This window comes from Seriola lalandi, unplaced genomic scaffold, assembly GCF_002814215.2.
Source record: "Seriola lalandi dorsalis isolate HSWRI2012SDOR001 ecotype SW California unplaced genomic scaffold, Sedor1 jcf7180002054354, whole genome shotgun sequence".
Classification (NCBI taxonomy): Eukaryota; Metazoa; Chordata; class Actinopteri; order Carangiformes; family Carangidae; genus Seriola; species Seriola lalandi.
In genome coordinates this window covers 369352-392733 of record NW_019524907.1, presented here as the reverse complement: position 1 = coordinate 392733, position 23382 = coordinate 369352, and the positions used below count along the sequence as shown (strand labels likewise).

At 42.4% G+C, this 23382-nt stretch overlaps 1 protein-coding gene and 1 non-coding gene across 9 annotated transcripts in view; both read right to left on the bottom strand.

Moving 5' to 3' along the window:
- Nucleotides 1–23382, bottom strand: part of rhbdf1b (rhomboid 5 homolog 1b (Drosophila)) — a 35859-nt gene that overhangs the window by 3494 nt on the left and 8983 nt on the right. For 2 of the 8 annotated variants that reach the window (XM_023408131.2, XM_087174466.1), the window contains exons 2-15: nt 11847–11988; nt 11543–11676; nt 11051–11197; nt 4580–4808; nt 3803–4009; nt 2698–2820; nt 2185–2327; nt 1770–2024; nt 1542–1653; nt 1358–1432; nt 870–1031; nt 531–631; nt 355–418; nt 80–174 (exon numbers count right to left, since the gene is read on the bottom strand). In XM_023408131.2, coding sequence (XP_023263899.1) covers nt 80–174; nt 355–418; nt 531–631; nt 870–1031; nt 1358–1432; nt 1542–1653; nt 1770–2024; nt 2185–2327; nt 2698–2820; nt 3803–4009; nt 4580–4808; nt 11051–11197; nt 11543–11676; nt 11847–11960 — 1961 coding nt within the window. In that variant the 5' untranslated portion in view covers nt 11961–11988. Of the gene's footprint in view, nt 1–79; nt 175–354; nt 419–530; nt 632–869; nt 1032–1357; nt 1433–1541; nt 1654–1769; nt 2025–2184; nt 2328–2697; nt 2821–3802; nt 4010–4579; nt 4809–8675; nt 9413–11050; nt 11198–11542; nt 11677–11846; nt 11989–23382 lie in introns of those variants that run through there. The other 6 variants (XM_023408132.2, XM_087174467.1, XM_023408133.2 and 3 more) reach the window with 6 other exon arrangements.
- trnai-uau (transfer RNA isoleucine (anticodon UAU)) lies at nt 12610–12703 on the bottom strand. The gene is made up of 2 exons: nt 12666–12703; nt 12610–12645 (listed from the first exon to the last, which is right to left on the bottom strand). It is a non-coding gene; the product is annotated as a tRNA-Ile (tRNA).

Genomic DNA, 23382 nt, shown 5'->3' with positions numbered 1-23382 from the left:
GCTCAAAAATGAAGGTAGTTAATATTGGTACATATGCAACACGGCGACTCCTGCGGTGCCCGGTGACACTGATGCTCACCGTCCTTTGGTTCCAATGCAGCAGGGCCGGCCTGTGATGGTGCAGTCTATGTGGGGGAGGTTGGTGTGATTTCCAGAGTTGTACCTTGTACAAACCTACAGGGAAAGTTTAAATTTAAATATAAAAATGCCAAAATTAGGATCCGGGTGAGGGCAGTCTCCTTTGTGGTCAACTTTTATAGGCTCCCCCTTCACTCCCTACTGCAGTGTGAAAATTCGGATTATGTCGATACACATTTATGGTCTTCAGACATGAGCAAATATAATTATACTCACTGGCCACTTGGTGATGTCATCAGGCCACTCGTGAGGTGAAACCGAGGCTGGCTCCAGGCAAATTCTACAAATCACAATCAAGTTCAAAATGACGCACACGGAGGAAAACGATGTCACAGTGCCGTTCTGAAACATAAGGATGATAATCATTCAGACAGCATTTCTTTTAATGTTACCTGGGGTCCTGATGGCAGACTGAACCATGCTGGCGTAGTTCACCGTTCAGATGGGGAGCACTGGGGTGCTGAGGCCACTTCACCCACACTGCCAGGGTGCTCTGCAGTACAAGACGAACAGAAGTAGCTCAATCATCATCTAGTGGCTACTTGAACAAAAATACTGCAACAAGAACCTTTTTAAAATGCTCTATGTGGAGTTTAACTTGCTACTGTACTGTCAAATATGCCTTCTGTGTATAAGTTCCTCCAGTGACACCTTTAAGATAGACATGGCTGAAAAAGGCCAAGTAACAGTCGGTCTAGAAGTTTGACTGTAAAGACTCTGGTTTCACCGACCGAACACTCCTCTTGTAAAGTCTGCAGGCAGCCGGAGCGATCGTTCCTCACGCAGCAGCCGGACTCTCTCTCTCTCTCTCTCTTCTCCTGGATCAGTTTCTGGATCTCTTCGTCTTGACGCATGCAGGGGGAAAACTTGGCTCCCAGGTGGATCAGTGCCTCCTGCGGGATAGTGACATTACAGCTTGGTGAGGTCACGGAGACGGGCCTGGCTATGTGAGATTAAATGAACTCAAGTGACCTTTCATCAACACCACCACTCATCATGTTAGAGACCGACATTGTTACGATATCTTTCTGTGCACAATTGAATAGTCAATAGTCTGCTCGGAGCGGCAGAAGCGAATATTTCGACTGTTTATCCTTATTCTATTTGTAATTCATTTCTGCCATTTCAATCATTACCATCAGTTTATCTTTTTAATTGAATGATTTTTGTTAATTTTTTCATTGTAAATAGTAAAGATGGTAAAAAAGAAAATACTTACCGAGCTCGGACCCACCCAGAAGTTTTGTTGTTGCACAAACTTAACATTTTCATAAACTCCTTTGTTCCTCAGCACCTACAGAAGGTAGTTGTATCACTCAGTCATCCATTTTCAGAGGAGATTCAACACAGATTCACAAACAGAACCAATCTGAAGATGACAAACATTGTGAACTTCTACTTACAGAATCGACAGTTTCGTGTTGTGTGAAGCCCACAGGGGCGATGCCGTAGATAGCCACAGCCAGAATGGTGATGAGCAAATGGACAAATGTGATCCAGTAGGTAAAGAAAGGCCTGAAGGAGAGAGAGGAAAACTATTTCAGGCTCCGTTTGCTGGAATATTGATGAAAAACTATATTTAATTTCACATCAGAGGACAGGAAGGAAAAAAACAGAATCATCTACTTTACCTGTGATCATCCATGTCCTCAATCTGCCTCTTGACAAAGCTGTCAATGCGCTTGCGGTACGTCCGGTTTGTGAGACGGCCGACCATGCCGAGCCCATACGGCCTCTTCTCTCGGGCAAACAGCTTCTTAACGGGAACCACGATCCTTTGTCCCCGCTGCTGATGGTTGTTGACACTCACCACCTCCTGTTTCAGGCGAACTTTAGGTTGCACCAGACAGCCATCTTTTGTCTTCCGCCATCCTCGCTCTAAAGGCCTTGATTTAGGAAGAGGAAAGAATCGCAAACTGATACGTAAGATGGAGAATTTAGTCAGTACGTAGTATCATAAGACAGTGTCTTCAGTGCTGCTGAACTTGTGTGAAGGGTGAGAGGTTCATGTGCCTATGAAAAAATTCTGTAAAAATATAAACCCACAACATGAGGTGACTCCTCTCCAGTTCATTCCTATCCAGCGCACTTCCTGTGAGCTCGCTCTCATCCAGCTGTTTGATGGCCGCCTCCGATGGTGTCTCAAAAACATCATCCGCATAGGTGGACAGCTCATCGTGCAGGCCCTCCTACAAAGACGAACAAATAAGTGAGCAGGAATTCAATATAGTAAATATTTAATAAATACGCTCAGACCACAATTAAGTGCTTTGAATTTTTACTTTGCTTTGCCCAGAGAACAAGAAAATACTTATGAATGAGCTTAATAACTTTAGTGTAAAAGCATTATTCAATCAAGCTGTGATGTCATTAAAATTCAACTCAATAAATGTGTAATTCATTTGTTAATAGCACTAGTTTTACAATATTTTATACCTGAATTCTATAAGTCAACCACAAAAAACTAGTGGAGACACAATCTTCTGTAATTTTTATCTTGTTAATTCAGGTGAAAATAAATGAAAGGTTGTGGTGTGTGGAAGTGTGTCCACTGCTCACTCTGGTGAAGAAGGAAGTGTCCAGATCATCAGGAAAGTCTACAGTGTCGTCTTCGAAGAAACTAGGAGGCATGAAACTCCGTCTACGATGTCGCCCTGTGGTGCTATCACCCAACGTCCGGCCCTAACGCACAGAAAAAACACAAACATCATCATGTACCGGTGTCACACTGAGCTACGATGATATTTTCTCTGATAAATGATGCCAATAATGGAACATTATTGAAAAAGTATATCATTGTGACAGATACTTACTCAGGGTTTTTACTACTGTTAGCAAATGAGACCATGTCTGACATTATTATCAGACTCTGCTCACAGCAGTGGTGTTGTAGGAGAAACACATGAGTATACCCTGAGCCTGAGCGTTTATCTGGAGGAATCCCCAGCAGCGCGTGCCACTCTCTAAATACACCAACCTCTGTGTGTCACTGGATTACCTCTCTACTTAATATTCTGACCACAACCCAGCAGATATCTGAGCATTCGCTGTGTATTATCATGTACCATCTGTTGGTGAATCCCTGCTCTCTGCTCAACATACACTAGTGGATTCTACTCCTGTAACATATATGTAAGAGTTTAATCCACAACACGACAGCTGAGCTCATGTTTTACATTACATGCCGACGCACACACATGAACACACGGACAGAAATGCAAATACGCAGAAAAACACTCAGAAATTAATCCCATCCATTCATGTGTGTAGGAGACAGAGACACATCAGCATATAACGGATAGAGTTATTCAAAGAATCTCTTCACAGAATCATAATATAATGGACATTAAAGTGTGTGCACATGTATGGAAACTCAGTGGGATTAACTGTAAAGCATTTGTTTGTCTATCTTAAGCTCAATCTCCTTTTCAGAGAAAAAGATCACAGTCAGTTATAGCCTATAATGTAAATTATAGCTGGTCCTAATGTGCATCTACATTGTGCAGAAAAACTAGTCATTTCAATTTCGGGGAAAACTGGTGTTTGGCGGCAGCTTGGAGCTTGAAGCACAGGCTTTGCAAAGCAAAAAGAGTATTTGGTGATTGAGAAGTTTTTAAGATTAATTCTCATTTATAAACAACAACAACAACAAAAAAAAAAACACCTTCATAAGTGCGGCTGCTGCCTTGAGACTCATGACAGCAACAGACTCCCGCTTGCGTCGTCGCGGCAACCGGTTGAGGGCGGAGCGGGAGCTTGAAAAGGAGCAGAGGGAGGCGGTGCCGGGTGTGATGGGAGTTTGCGGGACACTGAAGCCGTCTACATCTTCCACCATGCGGAAGGCACGACCCCGGGCCAGTGGGTCTACGATCTGCGCGCACGCACACACACACACACGCACATACACACACACAGGACTTTTCATACTTGGACAAGCCACATACAACAGTAAACACACAGCGAAAGAATAGTGAAGAGAAGGGATGCACATAACACACATCTGTACTAGGGTTGGACTGATGTATCCAGCGGAAAGCAGCTTTTTCTTAATTAATAATTAAATATCTAGTAATCAACATTATTTTTTACTGATTAAATTATTCACAATAGCAGTAAAAGATTTGTCTGTTATGAATTTGCATCATCACCGGAGCCGCTTCATGCAACAATCATTAGGCTAACACTGAAACGCTTATTAAATGCGCTTATAATAATGAGCAAAAACATTAGCTCCTAGTATTAGTCGTCAAAAACCCATCAATCGAACCCTAGGCAAGATGACCGAGCTAAGAGGTAAAGCAAGCACCGTAACTGCAATGTGTAATGAGGAAAGGGAGTGAAAGAGTGGAAGAAGTTAAATGAAAGAAGTGAAACAGGAAGAGGTGAGTAACTGTCCCGTTCGTTCCTCGATCCGTGTAATGTGCCCCAGGCGCTAGCCTACCCTCTGCATGCCATAGTGGTGGTGACTGGGGTGGTGGGGTGGGAGGTAGAGGGGAGGAGGGGTCTCAGTGCTGGCCAGGGAAAGGTTGTCCTGGCTGTGGAGCTCCATTTCCCTCATCACCTGAGCCTTCAGACCCCCATACAGATGGCTGCAGTGCTGCAGGCTCTTCCTCCTCCATCGCTGGGTGCTGTCGCTGTCTTTGCTCACCCCGAACCAGTCAGCCGTACCTCTGCAAAGACAATGGACTGTGGTTAGTAAAACTTAAAATCTGAATATTCTGATATGTTAGTCGGATTTAGGGCATGAGAAATTACATGTTTTGTGGCAGAAATCAATCCACAGGTATCATATTTAATCTGTTCACAAGACATGCTACTGGCTCTGTGAGACACCGCTTACTCCAACCTCTCCCACCGGGCGAACAGAATGACAGACGTGACAACAAACTGTTGACAGAATAACTGCAAATGGAGCTAAATCAGTTAAATCACAAGTATCCAGTATTAACACTAAAACCAACAACAGAAACTCAGATCATTTTATTAAAGCTACACACTGGTTTCACTTGGTAACAAACTGGTACAAACATAACACACACATAACACAATAAAAGTAGCTATTGTAGTAGTAGCATAAATGCTAATGTCAGTATGCTAACATAATCACGGTGGCAATGCTAACATGCTGCTGCTGAGCAGGTATAATGTTTACCATCTTAGTTTAGCATGCTAGCTTGCTAACTTAGCTAATTAGCACAAAAAAATGATCTATTGTACAATTTATTCTCTAGCTATTAAAGAATAAAAAGTATATGTATGTTTCTAAGTATATACATGAGCTGTTTTACCATTTTATTGCAACAACACTTCCTCATCCAGTTATATCTCGTTATCAAGCATGTAGCTAATTCTGAAAGTCATGAGGCAACTAACAAATAAAATAAAATAACATATACTTATTGTCTATTTCATTTTATTTTTATTTTTGTCCATAATTTGCTTTAGCCTTCTGAAGCTGATTATTCTTTAACGGATTGAAATGTACATCCCTCCTAATTAGCAGGACAATATGCTGATTAGCTGATTGACTGCAGCTGGTCGTTGGGGGGTAGTTGACTCATAAATTGGGTCATTTGCTGATTGCTTTCTTGTGTGTTCTGTTGAAGAGCACCATACATCTAAAAAGACAGACATCTGGTTTCGCAGTCTTTAAATATGGAAATCATTTTCTACGGAATAGAAAGCCAAAATAAATAGTTTAATATAATTAAGACAAAAACTTTGACCAGTTTGAGCGTGAGTTTCGTGTGTTAAAAAGAAAGAGTGAATTGAAACAACAAAAAAAAAAAACCCCAATAAAAACAACCTTTGGCTACAATACAAAGAAAATTTACCAACGCAGATTTACTTCAATAGCACAGATCTGCTTTCCAGATGAAGATAAGTGATAATGAAGAATCAGAACGGGATATGGGTCCATCTACAGCTGCAATCCAGCTGATTGACAAAAACATTTGAGACAAAGAAACCCTCATGAATTCAGCTCCCTTCCAGCATTTTCTTCTCTCATCTCTCCTTATCTCTCTCTGCGAATACGTGCACGGTGCATGTTTGATTGTGTGCACGCTGTCGGCCCAGCTAAGAGAGGATGGATGAAGAACACTGTCTTGTGTCGAAACGCGACCTACTGTGTTCGGTCAGCAGGGAAGAAGCAGATGGACGACCTGACATGACTGTCGGTCTGTGTTTTGAATTTAAACTCAATAAATATGAATTCACCGTGCGCATCCAGGTACTTTTTTTTTTCTCTTTCCATTAACAGTGCCTGCGAGCCAGGCTGTGTTGACCGATCAGGAGGGGGGAGGCCACGCTGGGGAAACTGTTTGGAGAGCAGAGGACTCAGTAATAAACACTCAGCCCTCGTCATCAAGACAGACGCCAGCTGGGGAAGCCTTTTAAGGCTGCGCAGGGGCAGGCGAGGGGCGGCGTGGACCTGATTGTTGTCCTTCAAGAGAGGAATGTCTTAGGAAGAAGACACAGGTTTGGGAAAGCAGAGACACATGGGGGTCAAAGCGGGCTCTTTAACAAGGAGAGGGGGAGATGCAAACAGAAAGGAGGAGGGAGACAGTGAGAACCAGAGGAGGAGGAGGAGGAGGAGGAGGAGGAGGAGGAGCGGAGGTCGTAACATGAAATGAAAACGATGAAAAAAAAAAGAAAAATACAATTCAAGATTGAACTGATGGTAAAACATGATGCGGCCACATTTCAGGCTGGATGACATTTGTTTGTGTTTGTTTAGATAAGCGGCTGTTTGTCTGCGTGCACCAACAAGCATGTGTCACATTCGCCCACACGAACCTCAATAAAACATTCAGCACTGCTTGACAACAGCACAAATCCATCACACATCAAAGATTAAAGCGTTGTTAAACCACATGAATTATTAGCTTCCAGATCTCTTCCAGGTAAGGCTGGTGCACACACATAGCAGCAATCAACCGTACTGTAATTACAGGCTTAGACAGCCTTCGTTTCATCTGTGAGAAAAGACCAAGGGGCAAAATCTCAGTAACAAATGCTGCCACTGAACAAACACAGATCGCAGCAAATAGAAAAGATAAAAAATATGAGCATGGATGATAGGTAATGAAGAAAAACAGGCAGAGCGCTGCACAGGGTCAAAAAGCTACTGTGGGGAATGTAAAAAAGAAAACTGAAACCAGGTGCTCTACCAGGATGATGCCGGTGATCAGGTAAACTAGAAAAACAAGTTGCAACCGTATAATGGCAGTCAGAAAAAATGATCTGATTGTAGATGTGAAACTAAAAATCCTTTATTAGTATATGGATACTCTCGGAGTTTCATCAGGGCATGAGTGCAATGAAAAACAGGTGTGCATTTAAAGGCTCAACAAGTCACATGATGTGTGGATTAAACCACTTCAAAACAATTATGACAATAGAAACAACAAGAAATTAATTGAAATGTTTGTTTCTTGTTGTTTCGTTTCTCTTATTTCTTGTCTGTCTATGTCTATATCCATGTACTAATAAAGGATTTTTAGTTTCACATCGATCAGAGTGCCCTGGATATTTTTCTTTTTACATTTTTACAAGAGTTATTACACTGGACAGATGTTTTTTTTTCAGTTTATCATGGATAATAGGTATTGAATTTACTGAATGGATAAATCAACAAATGAGCAGGTTTTTTTTTATTATTCCTTCACAACTGTAAAAATATATACAAAAGTACAAATACGATGTACTACTACTATTTTATACTTCTACTCTAATTTTGTATGACCTTTTTAAAAAAACACAATTTGATCAGCTTCAACCTTAAAATGCTGTTTACATGTTAAAGCATCAATAAGAAAAATCTACTATATAATATAATGTACATTATAACACGGGGCCGTTCTGCTGCATAAGAACTTATTTTGGTACTTTAAGTACATTTTGCTGCTAACACTAATATCTGCCTTTACCTGGGTACATTTCAAAGGCTGGACTTTTACTTTGAAAGTATTTTTAAATTGTGGCATTTCTGCTTTTACTTAAAATAATAGTTAATTTTGGGAAATACACTTTCTAGCCAGCAGCTAGTACTGCTATACTGACAGCAACAAAACTCATCAACTGGCACCTTTAAAGCTCAGTAATTAACATGTTATATCTTGCTTTCTTAATCCGTCAAAAAAAGGAAAGTAATCGACGCTCACCATCTCTTGGCTGTAGTTTCATATGTGACATAAAGATATGAGAGTGGTGTCAGTTTTCACATCTAACTCTGCAAGAAATTGAATGAACACATTTCCCATATTTCCACCACTGCTAAAAGAGAGCGCTCAGCAGTATTACACGTATACATGTGGATGTTGTCAATCATGAAAGACTAAAAACTATGTAACATATTGTCTTTTAATCTCAGCTAAATTCGATATTTTAGTTTAGGAAAATCTTAATCCTTGCACGAGGAATGCAGCTTTGTGCAGTATTTCCACTCACTGGCCAACGTGTCACATGTTGACTCAAATCAACGTTTTTTGATCAGTATCTTCTGCTCTGGTTGAGCAGAATCACGGCACACTCACCTGTCCAGAGAGCTCCAGGTGTGGTTCAGGGTCTGGGTCATACCTGGGTGGGGCTGGGACTGTGGAGCTGTGTCGCCTCCATTACCAGCATCAATAACATCCTGTCCCCGTTTACCCCCTGACCCGTATTAAACCCTGATCTGCTGAACGCAAACTGATCCTCCGCAGATCACACATACGATGTTCCATGAGGGGATTTCCTGAAATCCAGGCCAGCGGTACCTTGTAACGGTCGCTGTTACGCAAGGAGAGGATGATCGCCACATGTGCAGACCCTGTGTAAGATCCCTGTCCTGCTCAGTGAGCGGCCGGTTAATCAACGGTTAGAGAAATGCTGGCATCGGTATCCTTGGGTCAGACGGTGAATGTCCTGATGTAAAGAGATCCACAGAGGGATTTCCACCGGCTGGACCGACTCATTCAGGGCACGATGAGTGGGAGGACCTCAAATCTTCTGACCTTGTGTCCTGAGCACACAACTGAAGTTTCCATATGACTGTGTTTGTGTGAGAGAGTGTGTGAATGTGTCAGTGTCTGGCAGGCCTCCCAGTATCCATCCTCAAGAGGTTGCATAAAAGGATGTGACCTACTGGGCAAAGACGACAGCGGCTCTGGTCCTTGTCAAACTGAATATTCTCCCCCATCCAGAGCCCCAACGGTCACCATCAATGAGGTCCTTCTCTCTCTCTCTCTCTCTCTCTCTCTCTCTCTCTCTCCCTCTCTCTCTCTCTTTCTGCCTTGTTTTGCAGGAGTGTGTGTAAACACCAGTTCTCCCTCTAACATACCAGCACTCCACAGGAAATGGGAGATTAGAAGGAGGGAGAGAAGAAAGATAGAACATCATACACATGAGGAGGGAGGAGAGATGGAGGAAGGGCGCTGGGACATGCCTGAACATGACACACACACACACACACACACACACACACACACACACACACACACACACACACACACACACACAATGGAGTAGGAGTACCACGAAGGTCTAGCTTTTTCAAATCATAGCCCGTAGTGCGAACCGCACCTTGCTTTGCAGCGAAGACCTTCGTGTCAGCAGTTAAAAGAATTTCAAGATGAATGGCGCCTTGACATGAAAAATGACTCATGCAAAGCCTTCCTGTTGTCCTCTGGATCGACAAACCCCAGGGCGCCCTCCTAGTTACCCTACAAGCCAGTAGGGTAGCAAATCACACACAGACAAACACTTTGTTTGACTAGTAAAAGATTGATCCTGTATTTATAACCTCCTTCAAATACCTCAGCTAACCCCCCAACAACTCATGTACACATGCACAAACTTCCCCTAAATCCCATTAATTCTCTTGCAAACATCAAACGAATTAACTCTCTATCTCTCTCGCTCACACAGACCTGGCCAGTAAACCTCGGCGTGATTAAGTTAAGACGATAAGACACTCCTTTGAGGACAGAGTCTCTAGGTTTTAGTCTCGGCTCCGCGTTCAAACATTTACATTCAATTTAGCGCCGTGGGAGAGGCCCCGCTTTGATGTGGCCCTCATGCTCTGTGAGGCACACATCGCATCTGTATGAGTAATTGTATTATTTTGTCTGCCTCAAACCATGTGGCGCTGTGTGTCACCTGGACTGACACAGATTACACCACTTACCGTGCATTCCTCAAAGCATCACGGCACAAAGGCAAATGCAACAGTGTGTTTCTGGTGTGCAAAAAAAAAACTGAGTCAATACCAACATCAAGGGGAGAAAAATCATGGTCAAATGTGTCATTCATCATCAGTCCTTCATGTGTGGTACACCTCAGATAATAGATTCCTCAACCCGCCTTGTGCATCAGTACATAGTTCATTTCTCTGTTTTTGTTGCCGCTGGTCGCGTCGAAGAAAGGTCTCGTCTTTAGAGTCAACAAAGAAGCCACTGCATCTATTCTCTCCAACAAACTTCCATTTTATATGTTCTGAAAATATACGACAGCACATTCTTTACTTTAGACCTGCACTGACAGATTAAGCTCCACACACAACAGCGATGAGTCACCTTTTAAGTTAATGTGGCGAACTTCATAGAGAAGAGTTGCTTGTTTACATATCTAGCTAGTTATAGAGCAACATTAGCATACGTTTGATTGAGTTGTGTCTCCACCAACTCCTGCGGGAAATATGTGGCTATTTAACCACTAAATGAATCACTATGTTCGTCAGCTGGTCTCCAACTAGCTTTGGACCTTTGGTGCTGGAGAAGTCTTATAATCTTAGTCCCCACTGTCTAACAATCAGCATGATGTTTCTTTCTGTGCAGTATATTCAACAACAACATGCTGTTTCAAACAGAAGCAGACACCTTCGAACTGCTGTCATCACATCCCTCCCTCCGTCCTCCACCCTCTCCTGTACCTGATGATCTGTTTGGGTATAGATGAGCGTCGTCGCGTCAGTATTTTGGGGATGCAGGACCGCCTCCGAACAGTCGACACCCTCCTGGGGCTCCTCTGGCCCTTTGGGGGAACTGTGTTGACGCGCTCAAAGCGCACCCTTTTCTCACTTCACAAACACCACAGCAGGAAGGGGGGAGGACGGGGAGGCAGTGGGGAAACAAGATATAAAAAACAAAAATGAAGCAAAAGGGGGAAAAGAGAAGAAGAAGAGAGAAGAGAAGACAGCAAGATTAATTTGTGTTAAATCAGAAAGGAGACCACAGCTCAAGTTAGTTTTGTTAAGGAGCTAATGCAGAGAATTATTGAGATTATAAGACATGCAGAACTCACAGGAAACTAGCAGCTGGATAAATTCAGCAGAGGAAAGAAGAGAACCTCTTAAGAATCTGTGTGTGTGTTAGTGTGTGTGTGTTAGTGTGTGTGTGTGTGTGTGTGTTAGTGTGGGTCTAACCTCTTGATAGACTGTGTGATGGAGGGCAGTCTCTCCAGAGGAGGTCTGAGGTAGTTGTTTGAAGTCTCCATGGCAGCGATGCAGGTCTGAGGGTTTTCCCCTGGCATGCTGACACTGCGCAGACGCTTTACTGGCTGCAACACACACAACAGATGAATATGAGGATGATGATGATGATGATGATGATGGTGCAGACACACTCAGTGCCTGGCTGCACAAATGTGAAATAAGTGGTTTAAAGATCTAAACAACTCCTATGAATAGTTTTGCAGTTCTGACTTGAATGTGATTGCTGTGTTTTTACCTGGGTGTGTGTGGGCGAGTCGTCCGGCGTCAGCTGGATGGTGGGGATGTCCAGTTTGAGCCATGGTGGCTTCTTCCTCTGCAGACTGCTGTTCCTGCTGCCCGGTTCATCCATGCTCGCTGCCTCTCCCTACTCCTGCCAGCTGGACAACACACACACACACACAAACAGAGAAATGGGTTTATAGGACAATTCACACAGTCAGAATACATGATACACATGAGGGCTAAAAGCTAAAATCCAAAACTTAGCAGCTTTGCTGAGTAATTACAGACAGAATGTGCATAAATAATAATCAACACTAATCCATGCCTCCCCATGGTGCTGGGGTTGGCACAGATAAAGAGGGTGCAAACACATGCCTTATTATTTTCACTGCTGAAGTCCAGGTTTTTTAGATAAGCTGTGATAATGGGTAAATTTGATTTGGATTGAGCCAAATTGACTGTGGTTCAATAAAAATATGCTTGTTATTTGTTCAATAAACACATGCAGACGCTGCATCTACACAAATAAGCTTTTATTTGAATAAGTCCATAAGAAATGCAGCAAAATTAAAACATTAATTTCATATAAACCAAGATGAAATTAATGTGCGTTAATAAGCACCAGAGCTGCACCGCCGTCTGTTGCTCCCTCAACAACTACAGACCGTGTTTACTCTGATTATCTGATTAATCTCACTGATGAACTATTTCCACTGCGGTGGCATTTCCTACATCGAAGTCCCTTCTGCGATTCACAGCCCCGGTTAAAACTTCACTGCTCCAGGTGAGGCTCGAACTCACAACCTCGGCATCACTCTGCAGGTTACTGTCTTATAAGTACCGCGCGCTGACCGATTGCGCCACTGGAGCCTCTGTTGAGCAGATAATGGGGTGGTGTTTTGGAGGGTCAGTGTAGCGCAGCTGTGCCTCAACGCCACAAGATGGCGCTAGGATCCTCAAAGGCCAGGCTTTTCCTGTTATACTCAGGCAGACACTCGCATGAAGAGAGACACAGAGGACACAAAGGGATGCTATTCCCCGCTGTTGAGTGTGTTCCCATCCTCTTTAAGAAGACTTTTCATTCAAGGATGTGGTCTGAGTGCGGCAGGCCGCCTATTAACATATAGAGCCCGACAGATCGAACGACTGCCACACAAACTGAGGGAAAGCCACGGAGCAGAAAGCCGCAGCCTCCACTCATCCTGTTGTTTGCTGGTTAATGGGTTTATGGGTAAAGGGAGACATTTGGAGAGTGAAAGGGGTTTTCCTGGTGAAACTATTTCACTGGAAGTTGTTTGGGAATAAACGCAACATATTTCCATTTTCTATTTCAAAATCAGTGAAGTATCCGTCACTGGTGCCACATAGTAACAAGAAGAGGAACAAGAGGAAGAAGAACATAAGACGACATGAAATTAAACCGACTTTTTATGTGTATTTTGATTTTTTGTTTGGCCCATGTGCCATTTGATAACATGAAGGGGACGAGGTCGATGACCTATACTGCAGCCGGCAAACAGGAGGCGATCCAGATGTTTCGGATTCACCTTTTGGGGAGGTGTCATGTCCTGCGTCTTTTTACACAGTCATCATTTTAGATGATTTTAGACACAGAGGCAAATTTGCAGCTTATGTGAGATTATGGTCCAGGCAAAAGGAATATTCATCAACCTCTGGTAAAGGCCTGTGGCTGAGCTGACTAAAGGCCATGATTGATAGTTTGCAGTAGCTGGCATGTCTGCTTCTCTCTATCATCTGTCAACACAAGTGGGCTTTTCCAAATGTATTTCTCCATTCACCTCCCTGAAATGACATTTAATGTGAAAGAAATGTCTCCGTGCTGCAGCCTCAGTTTGAGAAAACATTAGTATTTCTCCTGTCTGGTTGTGTTTTATATGTTCTGTGGGCCAAGGGGAAGTCAATGAGCGGGAGTGAGGGGACTATTACTGGATAATAAGACATCTGCATGCGGTTCTGGTGAGGTGTAATGAGCGACCACCGAGGAGGAGCTCCCGTAGATCTCAGCTGTGAATCATTCTGTGATTCATGGCTGTGAATAAAATTACAGGCTCCCCTCTCTTGCCATAAAGTCATTAGCTTAACAATAATCTGTTCCATCGTACGTAGACCTGGAGCCCATGTTCAGACTTCATGGCCAAAGTCAAGTCTAACGAGCTCAAAGATATTCAACACTGGCAGCTGGAGGACTTCTTCATACACATCGACACGGACAGTACGGCGTGTGCTTCCAAACCAAACAGTCAAAACAGACACAAACACACTCACAGTTGCACTACGTCCTTGAGCGGAAAATCCCCTTTCGGTTACTCTCACTTGTCAAACACAATCAGCTCAGGTGTCTCTCCACAAACTGGCTTGTCTATTTAGATAGTGATCTCCTACATTTCCCAGGAGGCAATGCCCCAAAGAACAGGTGTGAACTTGTGGATCTCAGTCAAAAGGAAGGCGCTCGGACAATTAAAGAGTGTGATTACTCATCTACAAATAGGTGTAGGTGTAGTAGAACAGCAAGAGTATCATGTGTCATCATAAATTTTTTCATGCAGTTTGCAAACACATCAAACAAATGTTATATACTGATCTACTGAGGTTAATGGGGGTGTGTATGACTGTAGTTCTGCAATGCATCGTGGCATGATTCTTTAATGTCAAAGTTTCATACTGGATCGTTTTAGTCTCATCGTAGACAAAATCTTTTTAGCTTCCTGGCTTTCATCAGTTTGTGTGAGAGATTAGTTATAGAGGTAATACGTTAAAAGTTAACCTAACCTAAAAAAACTTAACATTAAAGCTACTATGTGTAGCATCTAAAAAAGTCCCACTTTTGCACCCCCAAGTGGTGGTATCAAAAACTGCAGCGGGAGAACAGGCAAGACTAGCACAGAGTCACATGAAAGTTTGCACAGACATTCATGTCCCCCAGAGGACGAAGCCTTCTACCTTTGGTAATCCCGACTTTTACTTTCGTGTCACCATGTGGATGAAATGTTTGTTTTCGTCCTGAAATATCTCAGTTCTCTACAACTGTTTGATGGATTGCTTTTAAATTTGGTACAGATGTTCATGGTGCCAGGAGGATGAATCCTAATGACTTCGATCATCCTTTGTCTCGTCCTTTAGCTCCAACATGCATCTGACAAATGTGGTTTGAAGTGAAACACTGTGTCTTGACAGCTATTGGATGGACTGACATAAAATTCAGAACAGAACTATAATATAGATTTTTTTCTAGCATTAAAATTTCAGTTTGACAAATACTTTGCTTTATGACTAAATAGCTACAAAGCTAATGACATTCCCACCAGCACATATATCACATAGCACATAGCATAGCAGCTTTAAACTCTGAGTCCAGGCTAAACAAGTAGCATGTGAAGAGATGCTAAATGCTCTTCTTCTGAATTACCTTACACATAGTGGTAGGTGTTAGCACACACACACACACACACACACACACACACACACACCCTCAAAGGATGAGTGGTACAGCTATTGGATGGATGGATGAATGGACTTTGAGGATTCGTATCTAGATACACTACATACATTATGTAAATGTAAACACGCAAACAGACCAGCCCGGTGTTTGGTCATGAGGAAAAATGTAAAACTAAAGGTGGATTATACAAAGTTGACTGTCCATGTCAGTGTTTTGGTCTCTCTGTGGCCACATGTGGAAGCCCTGCGCATTCTCCTACGGTCACTGAGGATAAACACACCCCTGCAAATAGAAACTTTCACCAGAACAATCCATAACCACATCCTTTGCTTATTCTGCGGTGATGATACACACTCGGTGTTTGTGCGAACACTGACATGAACAGAAACGCTCTTAAGAATGTACAATACAGCATGAATATGGACCTGCAAACCTATACACGCTCTCTCCCTCTCTCACACACACACACACACACACACACACACACACACACACACACACACACACACACACACAGTGTATAAACACTCACTTGACAACCATTGCTTCAGTCTCCCACGTCAGATTTTTACAATCCTCCATACGGCTGAAGAAGAAATGCCGTGTGGTCCAAAACCAATCTCCTCTTTTTTCATCTTGTTTCCTACATCCACCATTTGCTCTTCCATGATCATGATCTCGTTTTTTTTTTTTCTCTTTTTTTTCTCGAGTTGGGTTTTCATGCCAGATTAGGGGCTGTAATCCCTGTGCTGTACACCACATGACATCATCCTGCTGTCAGGCCTCAGAGGCTCATACCGACCCCTGACTGGACAGCGACACCGCTGCGATGGTGTCATCAGCACCCAGCAGGAAGCGGTGTCTCGGATACCCGCACACGCATTCTCAAAGCAGAAAGACTGAGAGTTAAAGGGCTTTAACATTTAAGTAATGCCATTTTTATTTTACTTGGGTTGAGATTTATCAGCCAAAGATAGAAAATCGTCTTGCACCTTTAAAGCTATCTTCCTCACCTTTCCTCTCAGATTTAGATCCATATACTGTGCATGGAAGATTCAGTAACACAATACCGAGGCAGAAAGGGCAAAGGTAATTTATCATATTGAAAGAAACTCTAATTTTGACTCATTTATCTCATTTGCACCACCCATAATGTTAAGTTACAGTTGTGACCTTTCGAGAAAATATCACAGGAAATGTGAAGCTTCTGTGCAGCGCTGCAGCCTGTGGTGTCTATAGGGGGACAGAGCACTGGTGTAATTGGATCCTCTTTACATACAGTGACATTTCCTGACATGCTGAGACAGAATGAAACAAAGGCATCACTTTGGCACTGAAGCGAGACTTGTCCCGACACTGCTTGAGACTGAGGCACCAACTCACTGTGACGGCATGTCAGAAATCTTTAATATTCAAAGGATCTTTATGTTAAGTAGTCCAAAACCTAATCTCTGCTCTGTGTCCTTTTATTCTCTAAATCTCCAACCATCCCCCTCTTGTTCCTTCTCTTTCTGGTTTTCTGTTTCATGTCTGCACCTCCTTGCAAACTGAAGTTACTTTTTTTCTGTAAACACTGCTGCTTAAATTTTAATACTGTCAGAATAACGGTAGGACAAAGCTGGGTTTCGGCAGGGTAGGTTATTTTATGGTGTATAAATAAAACAAACTTTTTCACGACTTGTAATTCCTCAGTAGTTTGTGAAAAAGGTCCAGTCAAACAAAAGAAAGAGTCAAAGTGAATGAATTCTTGTGTCTTTGTGTAATATTTGATTCTGATAATCTGGTGACTGCTCACAGAGCTAGTTGGCGAGCTAACCACCAACATGCTCGCCAGACGGGCTAATGCTAATCAATCGCAACAGCGCTCCAAGCTTTTTTCTATTTTCTCTTTGCCGGTCCATTTACTCACCCGTGGCAACGTGTTCATTACTGTGCACCGTTTCATTCAGTACAGAATTACTGAGGGACAAAAAGACAAGCTTGCTTCGAGTCATTCAGCTTAGCTAGCTAGCTTAGCTCGGTTGCTCACACAGTTTGTTCAAAAGTATTGTGTGTATTTGTACCATCAACTCCTGTCTCACAACTGTCAACAAATAACTGCTTTTCTGTGAAACAAAATCTATACTCTAATGCGTGGTGAGGTTTGATAAAAGTGAAAGATGCAACACAGAGTAGCTTCGACGCAGCGTGTCTGTCAGTGACCTCAGCACTTGTTGCAATTGTTCTTCCAAAAAGCATCTACAAAACAAGACAACATGTTGTTTTTGGCATTTTCTGACAGCAGATGAGGTAACCAGCTCTTTTCCCTGTGCCCTGCTGTCATGCCATGTCCAGCATCAAATCACATCACGATTTCTCATTCAAAAGTCAGGCAATCAAAATCATAATAGTTTGTTTTGCTGCCTCCAGGATTCTGTGACCCGTGTTAAACTGCTGTCACCACCAGTAACAAACATGGTGGAAAATCAACAGTATTTTTCTGTCCAAATCTGTTTCTCATCTGATCCTCATCAACAGCTGCCAAAATCTTTACTGAAAAGTCTGTTTTAAGTCTAATATGAAGCAGAATAAATCCGAACGGCCTTGGATACTTTGGCTTCATTTGTGCAGGCTCTGTTCAGAAAGCCAGACTTTCAGGTCCGAACATATATTTATTTTGTTTTGGCAGGTAAATGGTATATCAGGGGGAAGATTCACGCTCTTTTCTTTGCTCTGAAAGAGGAAGGCGGTGTGAAGCTGACAATTACCAGTACACTTCCTAGTTAATTGGTTGGGGACTCGGCGGCAGATTAATGCCCAGACAGCCCAGGTAGGTCTGAACCTCATTACGCCGGCATTGCTCTGCTCTAATAGGCACTACAACCTGCCCAACAGCACCTCTGGGTGCATTTTAACTTTAGTGTTAATGCACTTTTTGTCAAGACACTGATTTCAGCAGCTGTGGTCATGGGAACTGACTGATTGCAGCCTTGAGAAAATTGCCTGCTCCAAATTAAAGGTTAAGTCTTCAACTTCACACTGGTAAGCACACTACACACTGCGCTGATGGCTGCCTTTAAAACAGACGACACTTCCTCAAAACTTACTTTGTTTGACTGACAATCAAAAGATAGGCAAGTGTATTCAATTAGCAATTAAAAGAAATTGAGAAAAAATACATTCAGTGTTATTTATATAATGGGACAATGAACGAGGTCAGAGATTCGATCTTGCTTTACATCGGAAACTCATGAAGAAATAAACCTAAACTGTTGCATTCATGAAAATTTTGGCTCTGGAAGCTTCTGAAAAGTCTGTATCTTCATCATCCAGTTTGTTCTGACGTAACAAAGCATGAGTAGGTCGCATAGATTAAAAGTGAGTTATGCCGTGTGCTCCCTCTTGCCCTCCACCCCTCCCCCCCTCTCACCACCACCACCACCACTGGACTGTGTACGCTCTGGGCTCTCATCTGTGCCAGATGTTACAGTCATAACACAGTGGGTCATTTCCTTTCTGTTTGCAGAGTCCTGCTGCACTCTGAGTGTGTGTGTGTGTGTGTGTGTGTGTGTGTGTGTGTGTGTGTGAGTGTAATCTGCTGCTACCTACGCAAACAAACACAAATAACTGATTAAACATCTGCCACAACAGAAGCAGTATGTCAGTTATGGAAATCTCCATCTCTGAGAGAACAAACAATATGGAAAGAAATGATATCAACAGAGAAAACCTGGGAGCATTTATCATTTCCTGGCCAACATTTTCATCTAAATTCTACTTTTTGATTTGCTGAGGCTTTCATGACTCCACATTATCTATTAACCTTTTACTGATGATGGGATTTGGGAGCAGACAAAGAGCATGATTAAAGCTTATCTCTACAGAAAACCAAATGTCGCCATATGGCCTCGTTGATTCTCAACTATCTCACAGATTTATCTCTTAACTCTGGTGTTATAGGAAATTTGTTTCTTTGATACTTACTAAAGGTGCAGCACGTGCACTGGTGTAACATATGCTCCGGGCTTTAAGACTATTAAGCCTGAGCCACCCAGAAACCAATGTTTTGTGGACATTTATACAATAATTGACGCAGATACCAAACAGCCAGCTAAAAGCCTTACAGGGCTTTTAATGATGAAAGAAAACAGACGCTGACTGTACATGACACAACATTGATTGGTTCAGTAACTCAAAACGATAACATCAGTCTGAAGTTTATTCACTTACATGTTTGTACCGACAGACACGTACAGTGGGGGGTCTTAACGAGCCGAAGCCATCTGTCTAAACATGATTTTTATTGTCTTGTGGTGTCTGTCTTTCATCTCGTTACCGCAGATTACGCGACAGTGAGCGATTCATTAGTCAATCAGCCACTGTGCTGCTACTCTCCCGCTCTCGTCAGTGTGCAGGGATGCTGGAACATGTGGCCACCCAATTACACACACACACACAGTACAAAACCACACATGGAACACACACACACGCGCACACACACACACATGCACAGGATGTGTGGTACTGTATTTTTATACCACTTTCAAATGACACCTTGGAATAATTCATGGTAAATAAAAAAGACTGTAGTCAACCTGATTTAAAGCTTTGTACATGCCAGGATCTGTGTCACTGCTTGTCTTTCTTCAAATTAAGCCCATATTTCCAAACCCCCCCCCCCCCCGTCACAAAATGCCTTTGAAGGCAATGAAGGCTCGTATCCACTACCCACTCGCTGGTGACACTTGGATTTCTCATTCACTTCACTGAAGAGGACCAACATTTACAAAGTGATTTTTCCAGTTGCCTCTCAATCCGTGCACCATCTGCCATTGTGAGAAACTCTGTGCTGTAAAACAGTCAACCAACTTCAAACGCGACCCGGTGGCATTGTAGAGACTGTAAGTCTTGATTGATGGTATCATTTGTTTACAGTAAATAAGAATGTAATGGTTTATTGTTGATTAAATACTAAATCTAAGCATTAACAACAGCAATAAAACGTCGTCTGTCATTAGGAGCTACAGTTGGTCAGTGTGTGCATCTTGGGTTGAGTTCAAACCACACCTCGAGGATATCTGTGCAATCATCGGTAATTATCCTGCAACATCATGCACTGATCAGTAATTGTGGGAATTGTAGCTGCTAACTTCTCGGCATATTAAAATGCACCATGATTAGCTCTGCAGGTCCATCATTGATTCCTCACATGCTGCAACCTTTGCCCAACCTGCCTCCACTTGATGCTTGGAAATACTGCACATTCCTGTGAAGAGCCCAAGTATCTTGCAGCCCATTTCACCCCATTCAGTTCAAGCTGCTACAGCGTCACAGACATGAGGTCAAGCTGGTTGTGCTGACTGGTTCCTATGTGGCCGAGAGTGCTGCTGCAGTTGTTTATGAAGCCACACAGTGCCGTAGCATAACACGTATGCAACCATTACCCCATAAATAATACATATAAGTGTATGAAATATTTACACTATAAGAAGCAAATCACATATAAAACCTAAACAGGCCTAAACTGTACTGTGTATGTATAAATATATACCAAAGGCCAATGCATAATTCAGTTATCTGACTCAAACAGCAGTTCAAACGTTAGCAAGGCAAGCTAGGTATTGTACTTTAGATTGGCCGGTTTGAGCAGCCGTAGAAAAGCTGGTAAAATTACTGAAATTACAAATAAAGCACATGTTTTCATTTCAGCAGTTTCCTCACAGAAAAGTGAAATCAGTGAGTTATTTTTTCCAAAACTCAGGATTGAACTAGTTGAACTGTTCACACAGAATCGTTTCGTTTACTGACAATTTTCGAGCAAAAATGACAAACATTTGAAGTTTCCAGCAGCTGCTCACCTGTGAAAATCTGCTGCTTTTCGTTGTCTTACCATATAATAAACTGAATATCTTCGGGTTTAGTTTAGCTGTTCTGATCTGATGAAACTTCCCTTGGGATTTGTGACAGATATTTTTCTATTTTTGTGCATCAAACTGTTAGATGCAGCAATAAAAAAAAAAAAAAAAATCTTTTTCAGTTGTGGTTGAAATGAATGTGAAGCTTATATATTTAAGGAAGGTGTTTTTCTTCCTCCGTTAGACTGTTCTCTGGCCTTAATAAATAAGGGAACAGCAAAAAAAAAAAAAACAGCTTAAATATACAGAGATAAACAGTTGCACAGACAATCAGAGCAGATCAGAGGTCGGGCATACACGGTTTGTCTGCCTCTAAGCGCAATCATGTCTCTCTACTACTCAGCCGTCTAAGCAGGAGAGATTTAATTGGCAACTTGAAACCAGGGCAAAAGCAGGGAAAGTCAAAATCCACAGCTACACTTCCCCCCACACTTGTCTTTGCATAATCAGAAAGTCTCAGATCTTTCTCACAGTCAGAAATATCTCCCATGAAAGTCATTAAGGTATGATTAAAGGATTGGCATAGGCTACTGCTATCAAGTGTTTCCTACTGCAGATTGACACGTTGCCTGTGGGGAAGCTGCATTTAAATTTCACATGCAGGAGAGGCACTTAGTCTGGCATTCATTCAAACCTCGAACCACTGCACCATATATTTCTGACGAAGCAGTCTGCGAGTATAAAAACCTTGAGGTAACTGCTGCGGGTGTTACAACACCTCAAATGTTCATGGCATAAAAAATATTCAAATATCGAAGCTTTTCAAAAGGTTCTGTGTGCATTCATCATGGCTGGTATCTTCTAACACAGTGTTAACATGACGATAAAGCCGTGGCCTCAAGCCTCACACTGCCTCTTGTCTGCAGATGACCTGGGTATATGTGACGGCAGAGAGAAGAGGAAAACACCAACAGATGGAGAGAGATGAATAAAAAAAAAGCAGAAAAGGGACTTGATGTCATGTTGGGAGAAGATGAAAGGAGCGAGGGGGTAGAAAGCTGGGAGCAAAAGTGGAAAAAAAGAAAGACATGCTGCACCAAGTCAAAGAGCAAAAAAAAAAAACAAAAGGAAATCCACTGCAGCAAAGTGGAGAATAAAGAGCAGGATACTGTGCGGAGGGAAAAGAGAGATGGCTGCGGAAGAGACAACTTTTTATTTCTCCATCAAAAACAGTTGGCTACCTCGCACATGCATGTCTAAACAACATGTGACAACCATTTGCATAGTTTCAGTGTGTGGGCATGCTGCGTGGTTAAAAAATGCGGGACTATGTGCGCATGAGTTTGTGCTTGTTAATTCATACCTCTATGCATGCAGTGAGTGTGTGAGTCCGTGTCCGTCTGTCTTTCTGTGCCAAACATCTGCATCAGTTTACCTGTTTCTGCCTCTGAGTCACGGCGCACAGTTTGGTTTTGGTGAAGCTGCGGAGGTTAACAGTGCATGAACCTCTGCCAGTCCGTGTATCATCATGAATGACGGGTAAATGTTACCTGCAACCGATTTTCAGACACTTTCCTAGACACATTAGCACAAAATGATTTTTACCTTGCAGTGCAGATGGTTAAACAAAAGCTTTAAGCTGCATTAACTGATGTTTGTGCCGCTTCGGGGCATCGGAAATAAGCTGCAACCACAATATCGACGTACTATCACCTTTTAAGTCGACCTGATGACGCTAAGGCTACGTCCACACTCCTGTTTTAAAATGAAAACGATCTCTGTCTGAATGAACGTTTTAGATCTGTATCAGAAAAAAACTCCATTCACGCACACGCTGATGTAAACAGAAAGAGAGTTGTCTAATCTGCAGTTGGTTAGTTGCCGAAAATACTACGGACGAGCAACAGCGAAGGCAGCTGTAGCGTTAAAATGCAGAACAACAAAGTCAGTAACACTTTAATACATTATTCATGTTGCATTCGCCATTGGTAGTCATGACTAATAAGACCCAATCAGCCAGCCGCCGTGGGCGTCTACATGATCGTTTCCAGACTAAAATGCAACCCTGGAGATTCAAAAACTCCAGGTGTAAATGTAGCGAAAGAGACGTGTGAAACTAAAACTAAAATCGGTTGATAATTATCTGTCTATCTAATTATATGTGGATGTGTCACTACAAGCAAGCACCTTCATTTTACACGTAGTCATCTGTCTGTTGACACGTCTCACTGTTAATATAATACTACTGGTTATAG